The 19,316-nt window shown below is 38.0% G+C and overlaps 1 protein-coding gene across 1 annotated transcript; it reads left to right on the forward strand.

Annotated features, from left to right (window-relative positions):
• The first annotated feature begins 5,442 nt into the window (after positions 1 to 5,442).
• rgs4 (regulator of G protein signaling 4) lies at positions 5,443 to 11,607 on the forward strand. Its single transcript, XM_051377494.1, has 5 exons — positions 5,443 to 5,610; positions 5,926 to 6,030; positions 7,621 to 7,685; positions 9,432 to 9,595; positions 10,314 to 11,607. The coding sequence occupies exons 1-5, from the start codon at positions 5,567 to 5,569 to the stop codon at positions 10,557 to 10,559; spliced, it is 624 nt and encodes a 207-aa protein (XP_051233454.1). The 5' UTR covers positions 5,443 to 5,566; the 3' UTR covers positions 10,560 to 11,607.
• Positions 11,608 to 19,316: the final 7,709 nt, after the last annotated feature.

A 19,316-nucleotide genomic window follows, 5' to 3' on the forward strand; every position in this document is an offset into this window, starting at 1 on the left:
TCAGTAGATTATAGGGAGCTGGCACATTTATCATTTAGAAAACCATTTGCCAAATGCACAAACAACCATCATGACCTCCTCGATGATTGTAATTTTTTCAAAATTGGCCAAAATGTTGATTCTTCCTCTAAAGGGAACCTTTGGCAGCCCTCCATGCTTTAAATGCCTACATATGTTGGCTACAAATCAGGAAGGTACGTTTCTGCTACAGCGGCTCTTAAATCACTCTGAGAAAATAATCCAAGCTGCTTGTAGGCATCAGATAAAAGGACAAAACTGTTCAGGGCTACAGATTTAGACGTAAGGTCATGTGTAAAGGAGGGAGATGGAAAGAAGAAAAGAGGGAGGCGGCGCTTGTTTTGGTGCATGCATTTATCGGAGGGTTATCCTCTGGACTTTGAACTTACATCTGCTTGCCTATAGCTTGACCTCATTTATTTATTACCTGGGAGTGAGGCTGTTGAGTCAGCTTGGCCTCGCAGGTCGTGATGAATGAGCAGATCAAAGCAGGGCCAGACTGGGAACGTCAGTGTTAGGTCACATTCACTCCATTAACAACAGACCACTTAGACTGTAAGCATTTTGTTGATATATTTTTTTCTCTTTACGGTTGATGCCAGTAACATATCTTTTACTTTTAGTTTAAAAGAAAACATCGAAAATAGTAAAAAACAGTGTCTTCAATTAGTCAATTGTGCATCCATAATTAAGGCATGGAATAAATATGAATAAAGATATATATGTATCATTTTTTTGCACTTTGGGTGTTTTTTTTATCATCATGAAGCTCTTTGGTGTATTCTAGAAAGCATTGGTTTAGTGAGTGCTTGTTAACCCTGCAATGAGGGAAACTCTGGGTTTTCTGTTCCAGAAAGAGAGGTTATTTAAACTGTGGATCAGTTACCATGATAACTGAGCATGTGAACCCAGACTCTTAAACAAACCCAGAGTTTCTCTGTATCTCTCCCTCCTGCTGAGCCTGAAGAATCTGTCCGACATGGGACTTCCTTTTCTTTGTTAACCTGATCGATGTTGAAGCCAAATTAGTTCATTCAATTAATTAATTCATTCTCATAGCCTTATGTTGGGAATGGATTTTGAGCCTGATTAGATGTGGTATCATTCCATGATGACCACCTAATTGAATATTTCTGTTTTCGTCACACTCTATCATTTCTCTCTGTCACATTATCTGGCCTTATATGCTCCAAGATCAGAAATAATGCTTTGTGTTGCTCTTTGTTTTAGTAGCACTTTTTTAAATGAGAGTATTTTTTTTTCACACCTAATTTTCTGACATTCAAATATGGTCGCACTAACAAGCCAGAGATACAAAAACCTTAAATTCCCTGTTTACACCTCTAGTAGCACTTTTTTGATGAGAGTCTATTTTTCGTCTGGCTTGATGCGATACACAGTCCTACCAATGGCGTCACACTATTCCACTGATCTATAGGTGGTGGTCCAACAAAGGCCAGAAAGAAGAGGGCAAGCTTGTAAATATGGATGTAAATTATTAAATGCTGGATTTAAAAACACTTAAAAATTGGCTTTGCAAATGTTTTATGCCTTTGACATTTGTTAGACCTCAATGATCCAGTAAATTTCAGCTCACTCTCAAGCTAATGGTTTTACTCCTGATTTATATGCAGTGGCTTTGGACTAATAGTGCACCTTTTGGTTCAGAAACCCATTTCAGTTAATGAAAGTCTGATGTGTAAGCACAGACTTCTCTGTCTCTTAGGTCAAGGATGCTGAGAAAAAAAAATCACAAAAAGATAAATCATGACCCTACCACTTCTTTTCAACAAGAAATAGCCTCTTATCTTGAAGATGCTAAAAAGAGGCTGGATTTCTGACTTTCTGAATCAGAATTGGACTTCCAATATTGCAAGCATCCTATAACCTATAATATACAATTTTCCAAAAGTACATAAATCACTCTCTGACCTTCGGGCCATCCCACTGTAGCACAGACAAGCCTATATAAAGAACTTGACTGATTTCATTGACAATATTTGCCAGATGTTGTCCTAACTCTTGACTCCATGATCCTTTATGATTTTGTTGCTCTGTTGACCAGTTTCAACAATAATCTATAATTTACATCAAACAATGAAAAAGTGAGTTTCTTAGGCATGTGGGTCATGAAAAAAAAGGTTGAATCATTTCAGCACTTTACCGGAAGGACACTGACACAAACACCATGTTGCTGGCTGCAAGTATTCATCCGAGTCCCCCCAAAAATGGCTCTCTCTATTAATCAGTTTCTTCAACTGAGAAGGATTTGTTCTTCCATGGAGGGCTTAATGGAGTAGACATGAAAATGTGAATACATTTGCACAGTGATTTATCAAGCTTATGAGTTGGTCCTCAGAAGTTGTCCACCATTAATGACACGCTCTGTCAAAAAGAGTGAAAAAAAACAAAAGAAATTCTAGTATATCACTCTGTCCACTTTACTGCAGTAGATCTGGCATATCTCAAAGTCTGACCCACCACTATTTGTAAGGAAAAGAGGGAAAACATGAGGCATCACCTGGTTCATGCAAATTATGACAACAATAAGAAATCCAGTCAAGTAACCTCAAGTCACCTTTGCATCCCCTTGGGCAGTTGGGCACAGTGCAATAACATGAAAACTAATAATTTCTCCCATTCCCTCATGTACCTGCAGGTAGAACATTTCACATGAACAGCTTTATCACTTGTGCATCCACACATTATCTATATGACATGCTGTCACTGTGGACTTGCATATGTTGGGAAGACAACCAGAAAACTTAAGGTTCAGTGAGCACAAACGCACAACATGCAGAATTTATCAGAATGAACCTGTAACTGTGCATTTCAGTGGTGGTCACCATGGCATCTCTTCATTACATTTCTGTAGCTGTTGAACAGGTCACGTTACCACCTAGGGGTGGTGACTATGACCAACTACCCAAAGCCTTACTGGATTCATACTCTTCAAATATTGGCTCCTAAAGGGCTGAATGATGAATTGCTGAGTATTTTCCTGTGATCCCATATAATGAGTTTTTCTAGATCGCTGTATGTCCTTTTTACTTCAGACTAATCTGAAGTGTTGTTCCTGTCCAGACAGTATATGTACATTCATGTCTATCAGGTTCGTTTACCGATGTGACCTGTTGATTGTGTTTATTTACACATTTATTTATACATGTATATTTATGTATATGTATGCATTGATGCTGCATTATTTTTTTCATGTTAATGTGGAGGATTTTCATTAAATTGATTACTGGGGGTGACTTTTCTATATGTTATGTTAGATTCATCCACAAATGTGCATGTTTTGATTGCTACTGGAGCCTGGATGATCTATTTTATAGGGACCTACTTAATTTAATGGATGCAGCCTTGATAGGGTAGAAGTAAATGCTGTTGGTTGGGTGGTTACTTAAAATATATATACACTGATGTAGTGTCTGGCCATTTTTGTGAGATGTAAATGCAGGTCTACAGGCACATCTACAATGTATGCTTTTGAGAAGGCAGTTTAGCCGTTAGGCTTTAAGCATTCATTTCCACTCATTTAATTTAACTTAATTTAATTTAATTTTGGGGTACATTTATGTTTGTTTCCATACATAGGGTTTTACTTTTATAGAGCCTTATAGTGTTATTAGAGACTGTTATATGATGTTTGGTTTTTCCTATTGCACGTATTCCTATTGCACATGCATATTGCTTCTCATTGTCATGAATGTCTAGCACAGAAATGCCACAAATAAATGTATTATTGCAAGTTAGACAGTGTGCAGGAGTTTATTTAGCAACTTTTAATAAATTCGTCCTTCTCCTGCGGACTTGTCTCATGAGAATAGATGTGCAAATTGTTCTTCTGTTCTGAGGTCGTGGACCTTGCAGTGTTGTTGAGCTAGTTTTTGTATTTGTAAATGGAAGGCAATCTCATTTGAAGGTCAGAACAGGTCTTGACCACACTGTGGTGTTTAAAGAGAGCAAGATGGCTGAACTGCTTTGTGAAGACACAATGGAGAAGGGCAGACCCCAAGACTGTCCAGCTCCTCAGTGCCCTACCCTCCCTGACCCTCTGACACTTGCACATGACTTTGGCCCTGGACCTCTACCTCATTCATCGCCTTATCTATGTTATTGAATTACCATGCAGCTAAGACTACCCATCAATAAAGTCATTTTATTATATTATTATAGATATTATGTTAGGAACATAATGTGTACCCTATTTTTGCCCTGTATTCTATACAATGCAAAACTGCAAATCAGCAATGCTATACTGCATGCTATGTGTATTTTTTTTATTGTACTTCTCTATGTGCCTCTGAAATAAAGTGATTTGAATTAAAATGAATTAAATTTGTGGATCTGTGGTGCTGGACATTTGGATTTTTTCTTACTGTTGCTCAAAAAAAAGGTGCAAATGCACAAGCTACTTAGAGCTGCAAATGTCAAGTGAACTGCAAATGGTGGCGGAGAGCCCCAGGAGAACAAAACTAATATCTGTTGTCCCTAATCGCATGCTCTACGTCATTTTTGGTTAGTTCAAAACAGTAGCAGTATAGTGGTAAGTATATAGTACAGTATGTTGTGAATTGGGGGCAGGGGGAGGCAGGTCCAAATAGATGCCAAAAACAAGAAAGTATTTCATTTAAGTTTAATTAGCAGTGAGTTCCCAAAGTCACAGTTTCAATGACAGTTTGAGCTGTTGGCAAATGTATTGGATCATTCCCTATTGGTGTTTTTTTTGTGTGTGTGAAATGGCAGTGTCATTTAAAAGTTGCATTTTTAATTAATGTACATTAGAGTACATATTGCAATATGTCCAATTACTACAAAGCAGGAATGTGAATAGAATGTTTGCACACTTCAAAAAGCAAACATTATGCCACATATATAGTATACAGTTGTGGTATGACAGAGACACAAAGAGGGTTTTATTAATATGTGTAGGACTGTAATCTCTCACCACTGTATGTTGAGGGAAAGTGGGTCCACCAGTACAAACAAATTACAACACTTTCTCACAAATTCCTCCCTGAAAGCACTGACAATCAGGCTGGAGACAGTTTCCATGCCTGGATTTTCTTTTTTCAGTGTGAGAAAGCTCTTTTTTTTTTTTTTTTTTTTTTTCCACAGAGTGTTGACTTCAGTAATTCCTCAAATTTATGTGACGCCTCCCTCAGTGGAAAACACCTTTTGTTTTGGTTACATACGATTTTGTGTGCTGTAAATTTCCCCAATCTCTCTCCCTCTCTCTCTCTCTCTCTCTGTCTCCCTCTCTCTCTCTCTCTCTCTCTCTCTCTCTCTCTCTCTCTCTCTCTCTCTCTCTCTCTCTCTCCCTCCCTCTCTCTCCCTCTCTCTCTCTCCCTGCCTCATGTGATTGGTCAGTTTTCTGTCATTGAGCACTCTGGAGCTATAAGACCACTGCTGGGGGTGGAGACACCCACAGCCTGCTGTCTAACCACGGAAGAACACTGATAAAAAGTCTGGCCCACAATCACATTGTTGCCTCTCGTCATTTACAGCAACAGTACTGACTTTGGATCTTTAACAGTGCAGCATGTGTAAAGGACTTGCAACACTCCCTGCAACATGCTTGAAAAGGTAAGACAAATTAAAGTTTTAACAGGTGGATAAAAGTGTTATTATATTCCTGCTAAAATAACAGCAATAAAATGCAGCTTTGAAATATGTGTGTACCGATTTCTATGAGCTTCATACTTTTTATTTTAGGTAAAACAATTGCTATTTCATCCCTAAACCTAAAAAAAAAGTTAAATATAGAAAAAGAGGAACTGGTTGCTAACCGCTTTTTTACAAAGAGCAGATCTTCATACAAGCACGTCAGATAGTGTTACTGCAAACGAACAGATCTTCCAAGATGCATTTCATTCACTGTCCTCATCTGCCTCTCCACAGCGCCAAAGACATCAAGCACAAAATAAGCTTCTTACTCCAGAAGCCTGAAGCCCATGCAGCAGATCAGAAGCAGATGAAAGAGAAGACTGCTGCTGCTGCAAAGAGGTCAGAAGAGCTTATCTCCACCAGTTCAATTTGTGGATGTTTTAAGATATTTGTTTGTGTTTATTTGTCTGTTCCCACATGAAACTGCTCTTTCTGGAAGAAATTCACAAGGATAATGCTCAGATAAATGAACTCTCCATTCATGTTTCCTTGAGAGAAGTTCTGTACATGTTGCATTATAAGGAATTCACTCATTGTATTTCCATGTGGATAAGCACTCCACAGGGAAATAGCATATGGTTTCCCCCAGTTATTAAAAGGATAAATGCTGCTTTATGATACATTTTATTCAGTAATTATCTTTAATCGTAGACTTTTGAGTTTTAGTTTTATTATTAAGTCCAATACTCATTTTGTTTTTTCTTGGCCATTGGCCTGGACACGAGATACATAGTGACGAGAATGATGAGGGTGATGAGAAAAGAGAAGCATGGGCTGTTGTGGAAAGGGAGCTTGCACTGACGCATTTAGTTGATAAGCCATTTTATTTAATGGGAAATAGATAATTTCCTGCCTGATTTTTGAATCTTGTGGTTCAGTGGAACTTGCTTTGTTTTGTTTTGAAATCAGCCTGTGTCTCCCTTCATGTGTGTAATTGTATTGCAGGTGTTGGTTAATGTTACCATGGAGAACAATTCTAAAGCCTAACATATTACTTGGGCATATGATTACATATTCTGGTAAACATTTTGAAACATGTTGTTTTGAGCATATTCTGGCCTTAATGACCGGCTCTCAGGCTGTGTTACCTCAAGAAGCCTCTTAATGTTCATGAGCAGGATAGCAATGATGGCACTTTCCCTGACCTTCCCTTTTCAGTAGCATGTAACCCATTCAGAGACACTTATAGATAATCAATATTCAGTTTTCCTGCTATAATTGTTCAGCAGCAGTATCATTCATTCCATTCACAACACAAAGACGTGCTGTAAAGCCTCTGTGACAATTATTTAAGTGATAAATAGGAATATAGATTACAGTTTTCTAATTGCGTATAGCTGTTATTTATTTTTGTTAATGTCATTGTTTCTGAGGTGATGAAATCTTTAGGGAGGCATTATTGTACTGTAGATTTTGTTGTGCAAATGCCAGATGACGTATGCTGGTATGATTGGATTTGCTGCCATTATTGATCAGTGAATTGGTGCAGCTGGGGTCTGGAATGGCTGTACTGATTTAGAGCAAAAGGAAAACCTCCAAAAAAAGGTGTCTTCTTATGATGGAAATATGTCTTCAGACAATATTTCAAATAGTTTCTTTTGGTATGTGTTTGGGTGGGATAACAGGAAGCCAGCAGGTCGGTTTCTTTACCTGTTCAATAGAGGAAGTGCTGCACAAACAGTTACCTCATTAAACCTTATGTACACAGAATGGAAGTGGTTTTATGCAGAATTCCTAATGAGAATACAAGCTGATTGGTTTTATTGATCGAGTTTTATCATTTCTATCCCTAATACATCCTGAAGACAAATTCTGTGAAGTGGAACTTAGCAAAGAGTTACACAGACATACGAGCATATTTCAGCTTTTCTTTGAAATTGGGAAGCCCATGCAGCCTTGTTAACGAACATGTCTGTATCTGTGTTTTAGGGTGCTTACTGTAGCTGAGGTGGAGAAATGGAAGGAGTCTTTCAGCCATATGATGAGCAGTGAAAGTAAGTGTTGCATTATTGTTTCACACCTACAGAAGTTCAACCTGTGCTTGAACGAGGCTAATGAGCTTGTGTTCAAATCCAAAGCAAACCCAAATTAGTTTGTCGGATACTAATAATACTGACATTAACAGTCAGGCGGATGCTTGAGTCATTAGTTCTTCAGCTGAATCTCTCTTGGGTTTACAAAAAAAACCCCCTCAAAATTAAAGATGTCCGTTCTCATGTGACATGATGGTGCTGTAATCATGGGAATATAATCAGACAAGGCCCTGACCTCAACATTCCTCGCTACTGGATGCCAGTAAGGTTTTGGCGATCTGACAAGTGATGCTTAATCTCCTTCTTCACTCTTTGTCAGGGATAAAATTAAAAATAAAATAATAGTAGAACAGAAGATGTGTTAAGAAGCGCTAATTAAGTAGCATCACCCTGCTCCTATCCTCTGACACATTAATTCTGTGTGCATGATGTTAAAGGAACATTAAGGAGGCTGCAGGAAAGAAACATACAAATTGTGCTCACATACACACACACACACACACACAGGCACTCTCTGACACATTCTCATGCTCTGGTCTTCTGCTACGTGTCTCAAGGCACTACTCAATGGCCCCTCAGGGCACGCTGACCAGTGTTGAGTTTATATGTGTCTGTGTGTGCATAAGCCCTCTGAGAATTACACTGTGCATGGACACAAAATGGGAGCAATGGCCTTGAGGGAACCAGCTGAGTTCTGACCTGCTCCGTTCCATGACCTCATCCACAGACTTCCACTCCATCGTCATGTCTTCCTTCATCTGTCAGTCCTTATTGGTCTGATCTTCTCTTGTTTATCTTATGCTGGTCTCAGTGGTCTCCTCATCTGTTCACTAAGTCATGTAGGGTTTTGGAGCAGCAGTAGTTAATCAGTTTGGTAAAAATATGACTTCTACAAAGGCTCAGGTCTGTGTTTACTGCAGTCTTTAATTAATTGGTTTGGTTATTGGAAAACGCTTGTCTTCCAAAAAGACAGGATGAAATTATTGCTGTGATAATGTAAGAACTCCGTATAGTTGCACTGCTTTTTAGTCTTCCTGGCATTGCTTGTTGAGTCCTTAATTTCTCCTCTCAAGATGAGCAAATTTGAATCGACTTTTTCATCTTTCACTCTCTTTTAACAACTTATATTACCAGAAACTGAAATGTTTTAGCTCCATTTGCATGGGGAGGACAGCTGCCTATTTAACTTTGGTGCTTTAAAGCAATCCAGCTGAAGTCCAGATCAATCTAGCCCCCCCAGGGACACATCCTGAAAGGCAGCTTAATGCACCATTTTTTTCATGTTGTCTTGCTGTCATTATGTTAATGTCTCAAAATGAATGTGATAATGATTCAGTTGCTGTTTTCTGGCACCTGATGAACAACTGGGAGTGTGTTTAAAACCATATATAGCTTTCAGCTTGGGCCAGGGTAGTTACAAGCATTTTGGCAGGCACTGGTACCTAAAAACGGAGCGGTGTAACTGATTATGCTGCATCATTCATAAAAACGTCTGGCAACCAAGTATGCCAGATTGAGGTCATTTTACCTGGGACATGTGACAAGGCTATATTTTCCTATTCTTTTAAAAAGGAGCGGCAATGTATCATTTATTACTCTACAGCATGAATCAGCATTGCCAATGTGTGTCATCTCAAACCTCTACACCTGCACTCATGGTTCTGTAATTGTATTAATGAAATGTATATTTCTTTCTGTCTGTGTTAGCGGGTCGTATGGTCTTCACCAGCTTCCTGAGGTCAGAGTTTAGCGAAGAGAACATGGACTTCTGGCTCGCCTGTGAAGACTACAAGAAGACTGTACCTTCCAAGTTGGCGACCAAAGCCAAGCAGATCTACCAGCAATATGTTGAGGCAGATGCTCCTAAGGAGGTAATGCCTTTTATCGGAAACTTAACATTAGTGATAGAAAATTCCAAACCATCAGTGAGCTCGATCAGTATGCGGAAACTGTCGCAATAATGTGACATTAACTTAAGCTCTTTAATACAGCATTTCTTTAAAAAATATTACAAAGTGGACAAAACAAGGCAGAAATGATTCTAAAAAAAAAAGGAGAAAAAAAGGGAAAAAGGAAAAATGTTGACATTGCTTCAAAGCCTGAAACACACCTCAAGGGCATAACTGTAAATCTTATTAATGCAACTGCACACTCCTCCAATGAAGTGAATACTTGAAGCTGATTGTGACTGCAAAACTATGAATAATGCATACGCACAACACTTATATCCTGACAATGAGTCACCTTCCTGATTACAGGCTAAAACGCTATGGTTTGATGATTATCCCCATGATCCCCAGAATTAGAATCACTTTTATTGGCCAGGTACGTGTACACATACGAGGAATTTGAGAACTAGCATGAATAAACAGGACAACAACAAAAGAGACATGAACTACTATTAAGCTGGATGCTTTGCATGGATGAAGGCAGTTTGGCACATTACAGTCCATTGGGAAATAAAGTAAACTGAGTAAATAGTTGATTAGGTTTAGATTTTGTATTTTGTTCCACTTTTTTCCATGTGTGTCAAATTTCAAATCGATTTTCATTTAGTATCGTAACCTTTTTCATTCTTTGTAATTTAAGGTAAACTTAGACGCATCGACCAGAGAAGTAACGAGGCAGAACATGGAGAACGCCTGCCCATCTTGTTTCGACGAGGCTCAGAAGATGATCTACACCTTGATGGAGAAAGACTCGTACAGGCGCTTCCTCAACTCCAAGCTGATCCAGGAAATGTGTCAGACACAGACCACCGCAGCTCAGGAGAAGAAGGAGAAGAAAAACTGTGACTGTGCCGGGAACAGGCAGGCGTTAACTGGTGGCGCTTAAACAACAAGCAAACAGGACAGAGTAGAAGAAGGTGACAAAGACTGAAAATGTATGATAGGTAGACACCGGTAAAGATCGGCTTGTTTTTGTGACCAGTGTTTATAGAATAGACAAGCCAGTGGTTTAAAAGGTGACTTAAAGGTTAAAGTGACATGTGGTCAAGACTTTATTTCTTTTTTTTTACTTGCTGTTAATTCCTGGACGTATTTAGTCATTTAAGTGTTTTAAGTGGTTACTCTGTGTCTACTTGTGCATATATCAGATACATATTTGAATATTTTAAAACTATCTAAAGCTACCTCCACTCAACAGACACACCTTCAAAACAGCCCTGGTGCGAGTGGAGCAGTGGAACAGCGTGAAGGAGAAGTTGTATTTGAGTTATAACAATATAAATGTGTTACATCTTTAAAGTCATGTATCAAGTTCTTTATAAGAATGACCCAATTTAACTGTAACTGAACACCAGACATTACAAAAAAATTTGTCGAGTGACATTCAGTGATAAGTGGTATAAAAGTAAAGACCTATCTCTTGGAACTATATTATTCTATATTATTACTGTCACCACTTTAGTAATTTGTTGGTCTACAACCTGCTGTATATCTCAAGGCTTAACCACAGTAACAACCGGCTGTGCTGTATAGATAAGATCTCTGCACTGTGCAAATGTTAGCTTTGTCTACTTCTTATGGGAATTTCAAGTATGCTTTGACATAGTATTGATTTTCTGCTGCATGTCGCCACACAGTAGGAATAAAAGGTTAAATTGTGACCGGATTTTGAAGTATTCCCCTGTAAGTCAAGCAGTAAGTGTTCTGTTCTGATGTTTATTACTGTCATTTGTGCAGGGTTCTTAATAGTGTGTTCACTTTAATTCATTAACTGTTAATATGTTGGTGACCTTGCGTACTAAAACATTTAACAAAGTGTATACTGTGATGGATAGAAAACAAGACGCTGTATGTAGATATTTATTTAATTATGTCATTGTTCTATTTATATCTGTGACGATTCACAAATAAAATGACGTGTTGGATAATCAGAACTTTGTGTGTGGTTAGTCTTGTTTCAGCTGGATTTCAAGAGTTTGACAGCCATTCTAGCAGCTCAATGAGTTTGCACTTGATAATGTCACATTAGGTTACCTTATTGTAACAGTGTTGGGGAAGCATTAAACTAAATTGAGTTTAATGCTTAACGTTATCACTAGGTAACTATCACTACCCCCCTGTGCTATGCTAACCAAGTAAATAGACTGCATTTCTATATAGCAATTTTAGAGCTGTGAGTAACTTGGGTTCAGTTTCTGCTAAAGGACACCTTGCCATGCCTACAGGAAAGCCCAATTAATGGACAACATGCTCTACCTTCTGAGACCTGGAGTACAGTTGGAAATGTCATTAGTTTTAGTTGTTATTTTGTAATGAAGCAAAATATTGACCTGGTGATAGCACTAGAAGAAATGCCAGTGAGATCACCACACTCATTACAATATATCTTTAGAGGACCATTACTATCGGTACCAAATGTCATGGCAATCCTTCTAATAACTGTTGCGACATCTCTCTTGGAAACAAAAATGTCAAACTCATGGTGCCGCAAGAATAAATAAAAAGGATCACCAGTGTCACTAGGATTCATCCTCTTGTGACCTTCAATATCTGTTTCATGGCAATCTTACCAATAGTCATTGAGATATTTCAGTCTGGACCATCCCTAAAGCCGTGTCCCTAGTGTGGCTAAAAAAGGTACACATACCCAAGTACAGGTTTGTACACATCATCAGGGACGGTCATCGCCCACCGTGAAGTGTTTTTGAAGTGAACCAGCAACCTCTTCTAATTTTTAGATTTTACAATCTTGACGTCAAACTTCTAATGATCATAAGATAATTATCTCATAATAAAACTTGTTATGATGATGAAAACGAAGAGAAGAGTAACAGAGTAAAAAAACTTTTTCATGGAGGGACTCAGACTGTCCCTTTGTAATCACAGAGTAATCATGTGTAATCAGCAGACATAAGGCGGTCTCCCATCATCTCCGGCAGTGATTGTGTAATGTCTGCAGATCATCAGAATCTAACATTATTATCTAATAATCACCAGAAGACAGTTTGGGCAAAAGAAAGAAAGCAAGACCCAATGAAAATCCTTTCTATGGCTGTAGCTCTTTTGTTGAGCAGAACTTCTGTTTTAATTGAATTGACATCTGAGTAAAAAAAGAACAGAAAGCACATGTAGCAGCACATTAGCTGAGTGGTTGGTTGACCTTGGCAAGTTCCCACTTAAATTGGTTTGCAGTGTTTTAAACATATTTTCATCTTCAGATCCGTCCCTCAAAATCAGTGTCAGACATCCCAGCATGCAAAGCTGACTTTATATCTTGGCAGAGCATGTTAAATACCTTACAAGTTTTTTTGTGATATGATATTATAGTGTATAAGGTTGAGTCCAAAACTGTTTTGACATTATGACACCGCATTTAAGTATTTTAAGACATTTAAATCTTAGTTTTGAACTTCCAAAACCAATTTTTGAAGTCCATGTTAACCTCCAGTCTTTCAAAGCACATTTCTATTTTCATCAACAGTGATTGTGATTTGTTCTCCTCTGTGTCTAAGATTGGTTTACCTGGTAGATGTATTTGTTTTGATTTACCTCCATGACGTTAGGGCTGTTTACTGCAGCTGTATTCACACTCGCAGCCTAACTCCATGCCTATTCAAGTCCAATGCATTTGATACCACGACGCACTATACAATAAATAAACGTGCTAAAATCTAATCTTCTGCGCATCTAACTTTAACAGACAACATGCCTAAATATTTCCTTACTGTTAATTCCGTCTGCCTGCTTTTCTGCTTAGTAAAAGGCACAGAAATAGAATGAAAGACGCCTAGATAGTTTTTTTTCTTTTTTAGAGGAAAAATCAGTAATAGTGCTTGGGTTAATAATTCACCAGCACCCTTATACAGGCGCTTCAAAGTGGATTAGTACTGCAGGAGTTTTTCTATGCAGGCCTAAAATGAGGTTAGTCTTTGAAAACATCTTGAGCATGCTGAGCTGATGCTGCTGTTTAGCCTGTGTTGCTGGTTAATTTATGCTTTAAGAAGATGATGGTGGCGGTCATTTTTAGCAAAATACCTCCTGAGGTAGAGTTAAAAGTAATACAATTAATTAACATACACACCTTCTCATTCCTGTCTGATATACTGCTGTTAGTGTGTCAGCCTCAGTATGGTTGGATTCTGCAGCTAAAACACAGCAGTCTACAAGAAAGTGATAAATCCACTGGGGCCAGTGTGCTTGTGTGAATTCTTATCTGTCATCTAAAATGAATGAGAGTGTGGGAGTAGTTAGGAGGACTCTGTGAGAGGGGCATCAGCTAGAATTTGGAGAAAAACATTCACAATTTGGACTTGGAGTGATATTTAATGCCAATACTCAACAATGAGATGGACTTTTTAATCCAATATTTTATTCTGATCAGGATGGTGAATCCTTTGAGACAGCATAAAGAAAATAAAACAGAAGGTGACACAGATTCTCAATTAAAAACTTGAATAATGAAATGTTAGTGTGGCAGTTTATTCAGGCAGGTTTGTGTGTTGCCAGACCCTTAAAATGTTCATCAGCTCTTCATCTTTGTCATACCAGCACCAGATACTCTGACAAAAAAATAAAAATAAAAAGCAAGCCTCTCTTTCAAGAACGATCCATTTCATATATTTTGTTCTGTTCAGAATCTGAATACTTAATGTGTGAAGAAATAGGAACACTTTTGATTTTAGCTTAAAAAAAAACAAGTTCAACATAATTGGTTGAGCATGAAAGTAGCAGTTTAACAAAAAAATGTCACTCAAGATGCATTTCCTAGCATGAAATGAGGCTACAGTAAAAACTAGTAAATCTCCCTTGAGCAAAGTTTTGTACAGTTAAGGATCGTTTGATTTGGTGCTCTTATAGGCAACAAAAGATACAGACGGGTGACAAATTAAAGGAAAAACCTCAATGAAAGAGTGGAGAAACGTAACAAATGCATATGATTTCATACAGGACACGAAGGGTCATTGAATGGTTTGATGAGAATGAAAATGATGTGAATCAATAAAACACTTATAGGATAATGGAGAGGGTTCCAGAGACTAGGAGGTTTGTGTTGGGTTTTCCTTTAAATTTTGACCCATCTGTTGGTTAATCTATCAATTATTATCATTTACTGATGGGCTGTGGCTACACAACATCGATGCATTACCACCTTGTAAAGTTGGTGTTACAGGATGATGTTGGTGTTGCAGGACTGTCTCACTACAGCCCAGGGTTTGTGTCCAGACTCCTGCAACAAAAGCACTTTGGTTACACTTCCTGATTTTTGGGTTAAATACTAACTTCTGAATAATGCTGTAGTCACTCCGAGTAGATAGTACTGTGACATTTTTTATTTTGGCGTCAAACAAGTGAAATAGTTTGTCAGTGAACACTTTACTGATATGTTCAGTATCAACATTTTTGTGTCTTGCTAGGTATGTTAATAACATTTATTTTCACCATTATGTTAATAGAAAACGGAATTTGGTGTGCACTATGTTTCCCTCAAAGCTTTTGTCTTTTAGCTTGAAACAGCTGTCAGTGGAGTGATGTGACAGAACCAAAACAGTAAAGGTGTTTGCCATAATACAAAGACAATGAGCTGAAAGACTCATTTTCTTTGTAGAGCTATGAGGAACTGCAGAGTTGGGAGATAATTGTCTGTGGGTTTGTCACCTGCTGGACAGTCATGCCCTGTAGGGATACACTAATACCACCTCTGAACTGAGACCTTTAAACAGAGCTCTAACCAGAAGTTACAGAAACATACTGCAGTGCAATGATCGATACATTTCCTACTTTTCTTGGAAAAGTTAAGTGAAACAACAATGTTTTTCTTTTATTAAATTAACTTAAGTGAAGCTCTTTGTTTCGGCTTGCAGGGTGCCAACACTTCACGAAGGATTCAGCTTGTTTTGAGTACTAAACTCCACTATAGTTGAATGACAATGAAAGCAAATTCTACACAATGAAGTGATCATGTTTCAAGCCAACGTGAACCGAGGGCAGAAAAGCCCTAGTCACAGGCTCTTTATCAGAATCAGCTTTATTGGCCAAGTATGTGTACACATACAAGGAATTTTACTTGTTTTTTAAGTTGCTCTCAATGTACGTACACAGAACAGTTTACAAAGCTGAACAAAGAAAAAAAATAAAAATATAACTAATAAGTACATACATGTGAGTGAGAAATAGGTATACACACACACACACACACACACACACACACACACATATATATAAAAAGAAACATTCAGCTGTTCTGTAGACTGTAAACAATTACAAATAGTGCAAAGGAATAAATATTTAATTTATGTTTACTCAAATTGCTTGGTGAGTAAATGATTTGTATTTTTGCTCCACTTTTATCTGTGGGAGAAATCCATCATAACTTAACTTGGACATCATATATTCGAAGTACTTTATATTGAGACTAGGCCTCATGATGACTGTGAGAAATGTACAGACAGTCATAATTATTGTAATCATTATCGCAAACAAAGCCACAAGCACCCACTTCAACAGATTTTCTTACAGATCTAAAAAAAAGCCTTGTCAATCCAGCCCACATATTTCTGTCAAACAAATGCACACTGATGAACATTATGTGTGAACTTGGTTTTACTTGAAAAGTATCTGAATAAGTGACAGAGGTACAGTTAAATCTGTGTTTTAAGTAAATCAAAGCTGAATATAAAATTTAAAAAAAGAGTAAAGTCAGAATTTTCCCTTTGTCTTTGCAGATAATTTAAAATGGACAAATATGGAAGATATGACAACACAGGTATGTAAGTGTGACCAAACCTCTACAAAGTTGGTGTTGAAATCATACCTTAAAGCTGCAGTAGGTAACTTGAACATACACAATGCAAAACCTTCCTCGTCTCTCTCTGCCGCACAAGGGATGGAAACAGTGCTCATGGTCACTTGTGTAATGCAAAATTGAGGCTACTTTGGCATCGCCTGAAGACTTGGCAACAATGGACAATGAGGACTTCATAGCATTTGATGATGAATGGCTAATAAGCTGATTCAGATTACCAAGAGCCAATCTCTTGGAAATCTGTGCTGAATTGGGCCCACCTTTTGAAGGACCCACCCACCGGAACAGTTCCATCTCAGTGCAGCTCCAGTTAATGACTCTGGGCGTTCTGGCCACTGGGATATTCCAGAGTGAACTGACTGATAGGTATGGAATATCGCAGCAATCACTTAACACATTTATCCCAGTCTTGGATTGCCTGATTGAAATGAACCCCTCGTAATAAAAGTTTTCCTTACGCTCTGGGTGAGCAGCTTGAAAATGCAATTTGAAACAATGTCTGGTTTTCCTAATGCAATCGCAGTAATTGACTGCACTCATGTTGGGATAAAAGCACCAAATGAGAACAAATATGCTTTTGGTAATTAAAAGGAGTCCCATTCCATAAATGTTTAAACCATTTCCAGGGCTGACATGATTTTGACAAATGTAGTGGCTTGATGCCCTTGCTCAACCCACGACTCATTTATTTTAAAAAGGCACAGCAGTGTAGGAAGAAGACTGTAGGATGGCTCTGTGTGTGACGGTTGGCTTCTTGTTAAGTTTTTTGTTATTTTTTACTCTTAGAGACTAACACATTGAGTGGTTACTGGACAGGACAGGTGGGTATTTATAACAAGACAATGAGTAGATGTGTGCTGCTGAATACAAAATATTTTCTTGTGGGCATGCTTAACCCCTTTCTACATCCTTCCAGACATCTATGATACCTCCCGTATAGAAAAATGAATTAAAAAGAAGAGGCTGTAAAGTCACCACTACTTCTACTTGCACATTGTGTTTAAGTTTGAGTCAGCAGGCTCTCACATGGTTATGTGTAGCTAAATTCATAGCAATCCATCCGATAGTTAAAACATTTCACTAAAAACCACAAATATCAACCTAAGGGTGACACTAAAAGGGACATTGAGGGGATTGTCAATGTCAGTAGTATACCATGAATGCAGGATCACACAGGACACTGCATTTTCATTTTGGAAAAGAGAAATATATCTACAGCATTTTATATAGGGGTTATGTTGTACAAGGCTTGCGTTTGTGTACTATCTTCGCCTGTAGCTGTAATACCAGCCAGGGTCTGTGCAGGCTCAGGCTCTCAGGCCTGATCAGAGGTTCATTCAGCATTAACCTGCTTATTGCTGAATGTTCTCTCCTGCCTTCCTAAGACCAAGCAGCTGTGTGTGCTGCTAATTAAACCCTGACAGGATGATCTGGTGGTCTAATGTGATCATGCATGCAAGAAAGCACGTACACGATGACAAGTGCACGCGCACAGTCGCTGATCTCCATGGCACGAACACACACATGCACTCAGTACATACATCCCTGGGGCTGCATGTCTGGATCTCTGGTTTATTGTAGTGAGAAGTTTGAATAATAAACACTGCAGGGATGAAGTGATTCATCTCACTGTGTTTTTGTTGTGCTGTATTTTTGTTCGTGCCAACAGGTTTGTGACAGCCTTGTGACATCTTTTGACACTTGTTTGTGATGATACCATTAAATATTTATGGGAAACTATGTTAGTTTTCAGAGTAAAAGTTCGTAAATATAAATATTGCTATCTGAAAAAATTGATGCATAATGATTTCTTTATGTGAACAGTCTACTTCCCCTTCCTCCTCCTCCTCATCAAAACTTCCAGTGAAGAAGAAGAACAAAGGATGCAGAATCAGAAAAACAGCCTGCCAGAAAACTACAACACACGCTAACACAACACACCAAAAACACGCTTTTAATTATATGGAGAAGGAATTTGTTTATTAGCATAGAAAGAATACTGAAGTCATTGTTGAATAGATGAGGTTTTTGACGGACAGAGGAAGGCTGTGTCTAACAAAAAGCTGAATATGAGTAAACTTAAAGTTTGGGATCAGGGATTCTTTCTTATTTCAGGATTTTTTATCTGCAACAACATGACAATATTTAAGAGCAGATCAGCAGAGATGATTTTTATGAAAACTATGTAACCATAGTAAAATGTAGATACTGTATTCATCACAACTTATAGCTTAAAATTGAGCAATTCTATTTCTCGCCTGGTCCTTTTAAACTTGCCACATTACTTTGGAAATCACATTATGCATATTGAATAGTGAGACAGACTTTGTGGTGCATAAAGTGCGGTCTTGGCAATGAATACATACTCTTACTGTTTGTCCTCCCTATTTGAAGGGAGGACTTCCCATTTTATCTAACCTGCATTGTTGAGGCAAAACAGAAATGAATGCCAAAAAACACAAAACCCTGTTCTGACTAATGAAGATTTTACCTTCCCTCCAATTATACTGCCATTCCCTATGTAACCTAAAGCCTCAGACCTATTTTTCATTGGTTAGGTAACCTCATTATGACATTGGATCAACGCCTCTTCTGTCATTAATTAAAATAAGATAAGATAGAAGTTTATTAATCCCAAAGGAAGTTCTTGTGCCAGAGATTGCTCAAAAATGACAGTAACATGAGAAAACAGTGACTAATAACTATAAACTCTAAGAGGAGTAAAGGATAACGCTAATGCTTAATAGAATAACAAAACAACATGTTTTTTGTTGTAAAATAAAGGAAACAAAAACAGAAGTAGTATTAGAGATTATATTGCAAAGTAATATTTGCAATGAT

The sequence above is a fragment of the Dicentrarchus labrax genome, unplaced genomic scaffold, assembly GCF_905237075.1.
Source record: "Dicentrarchus labrax unplaced genomic scaffold, dlabrax2021, whole genome shotgun sequence".
Lineage (NCBI taxonomy): Eukaryota > Metazoa > Chordata > Actinopteri > Moronidae > Dicentrarchus > Dicentrarchus labrax.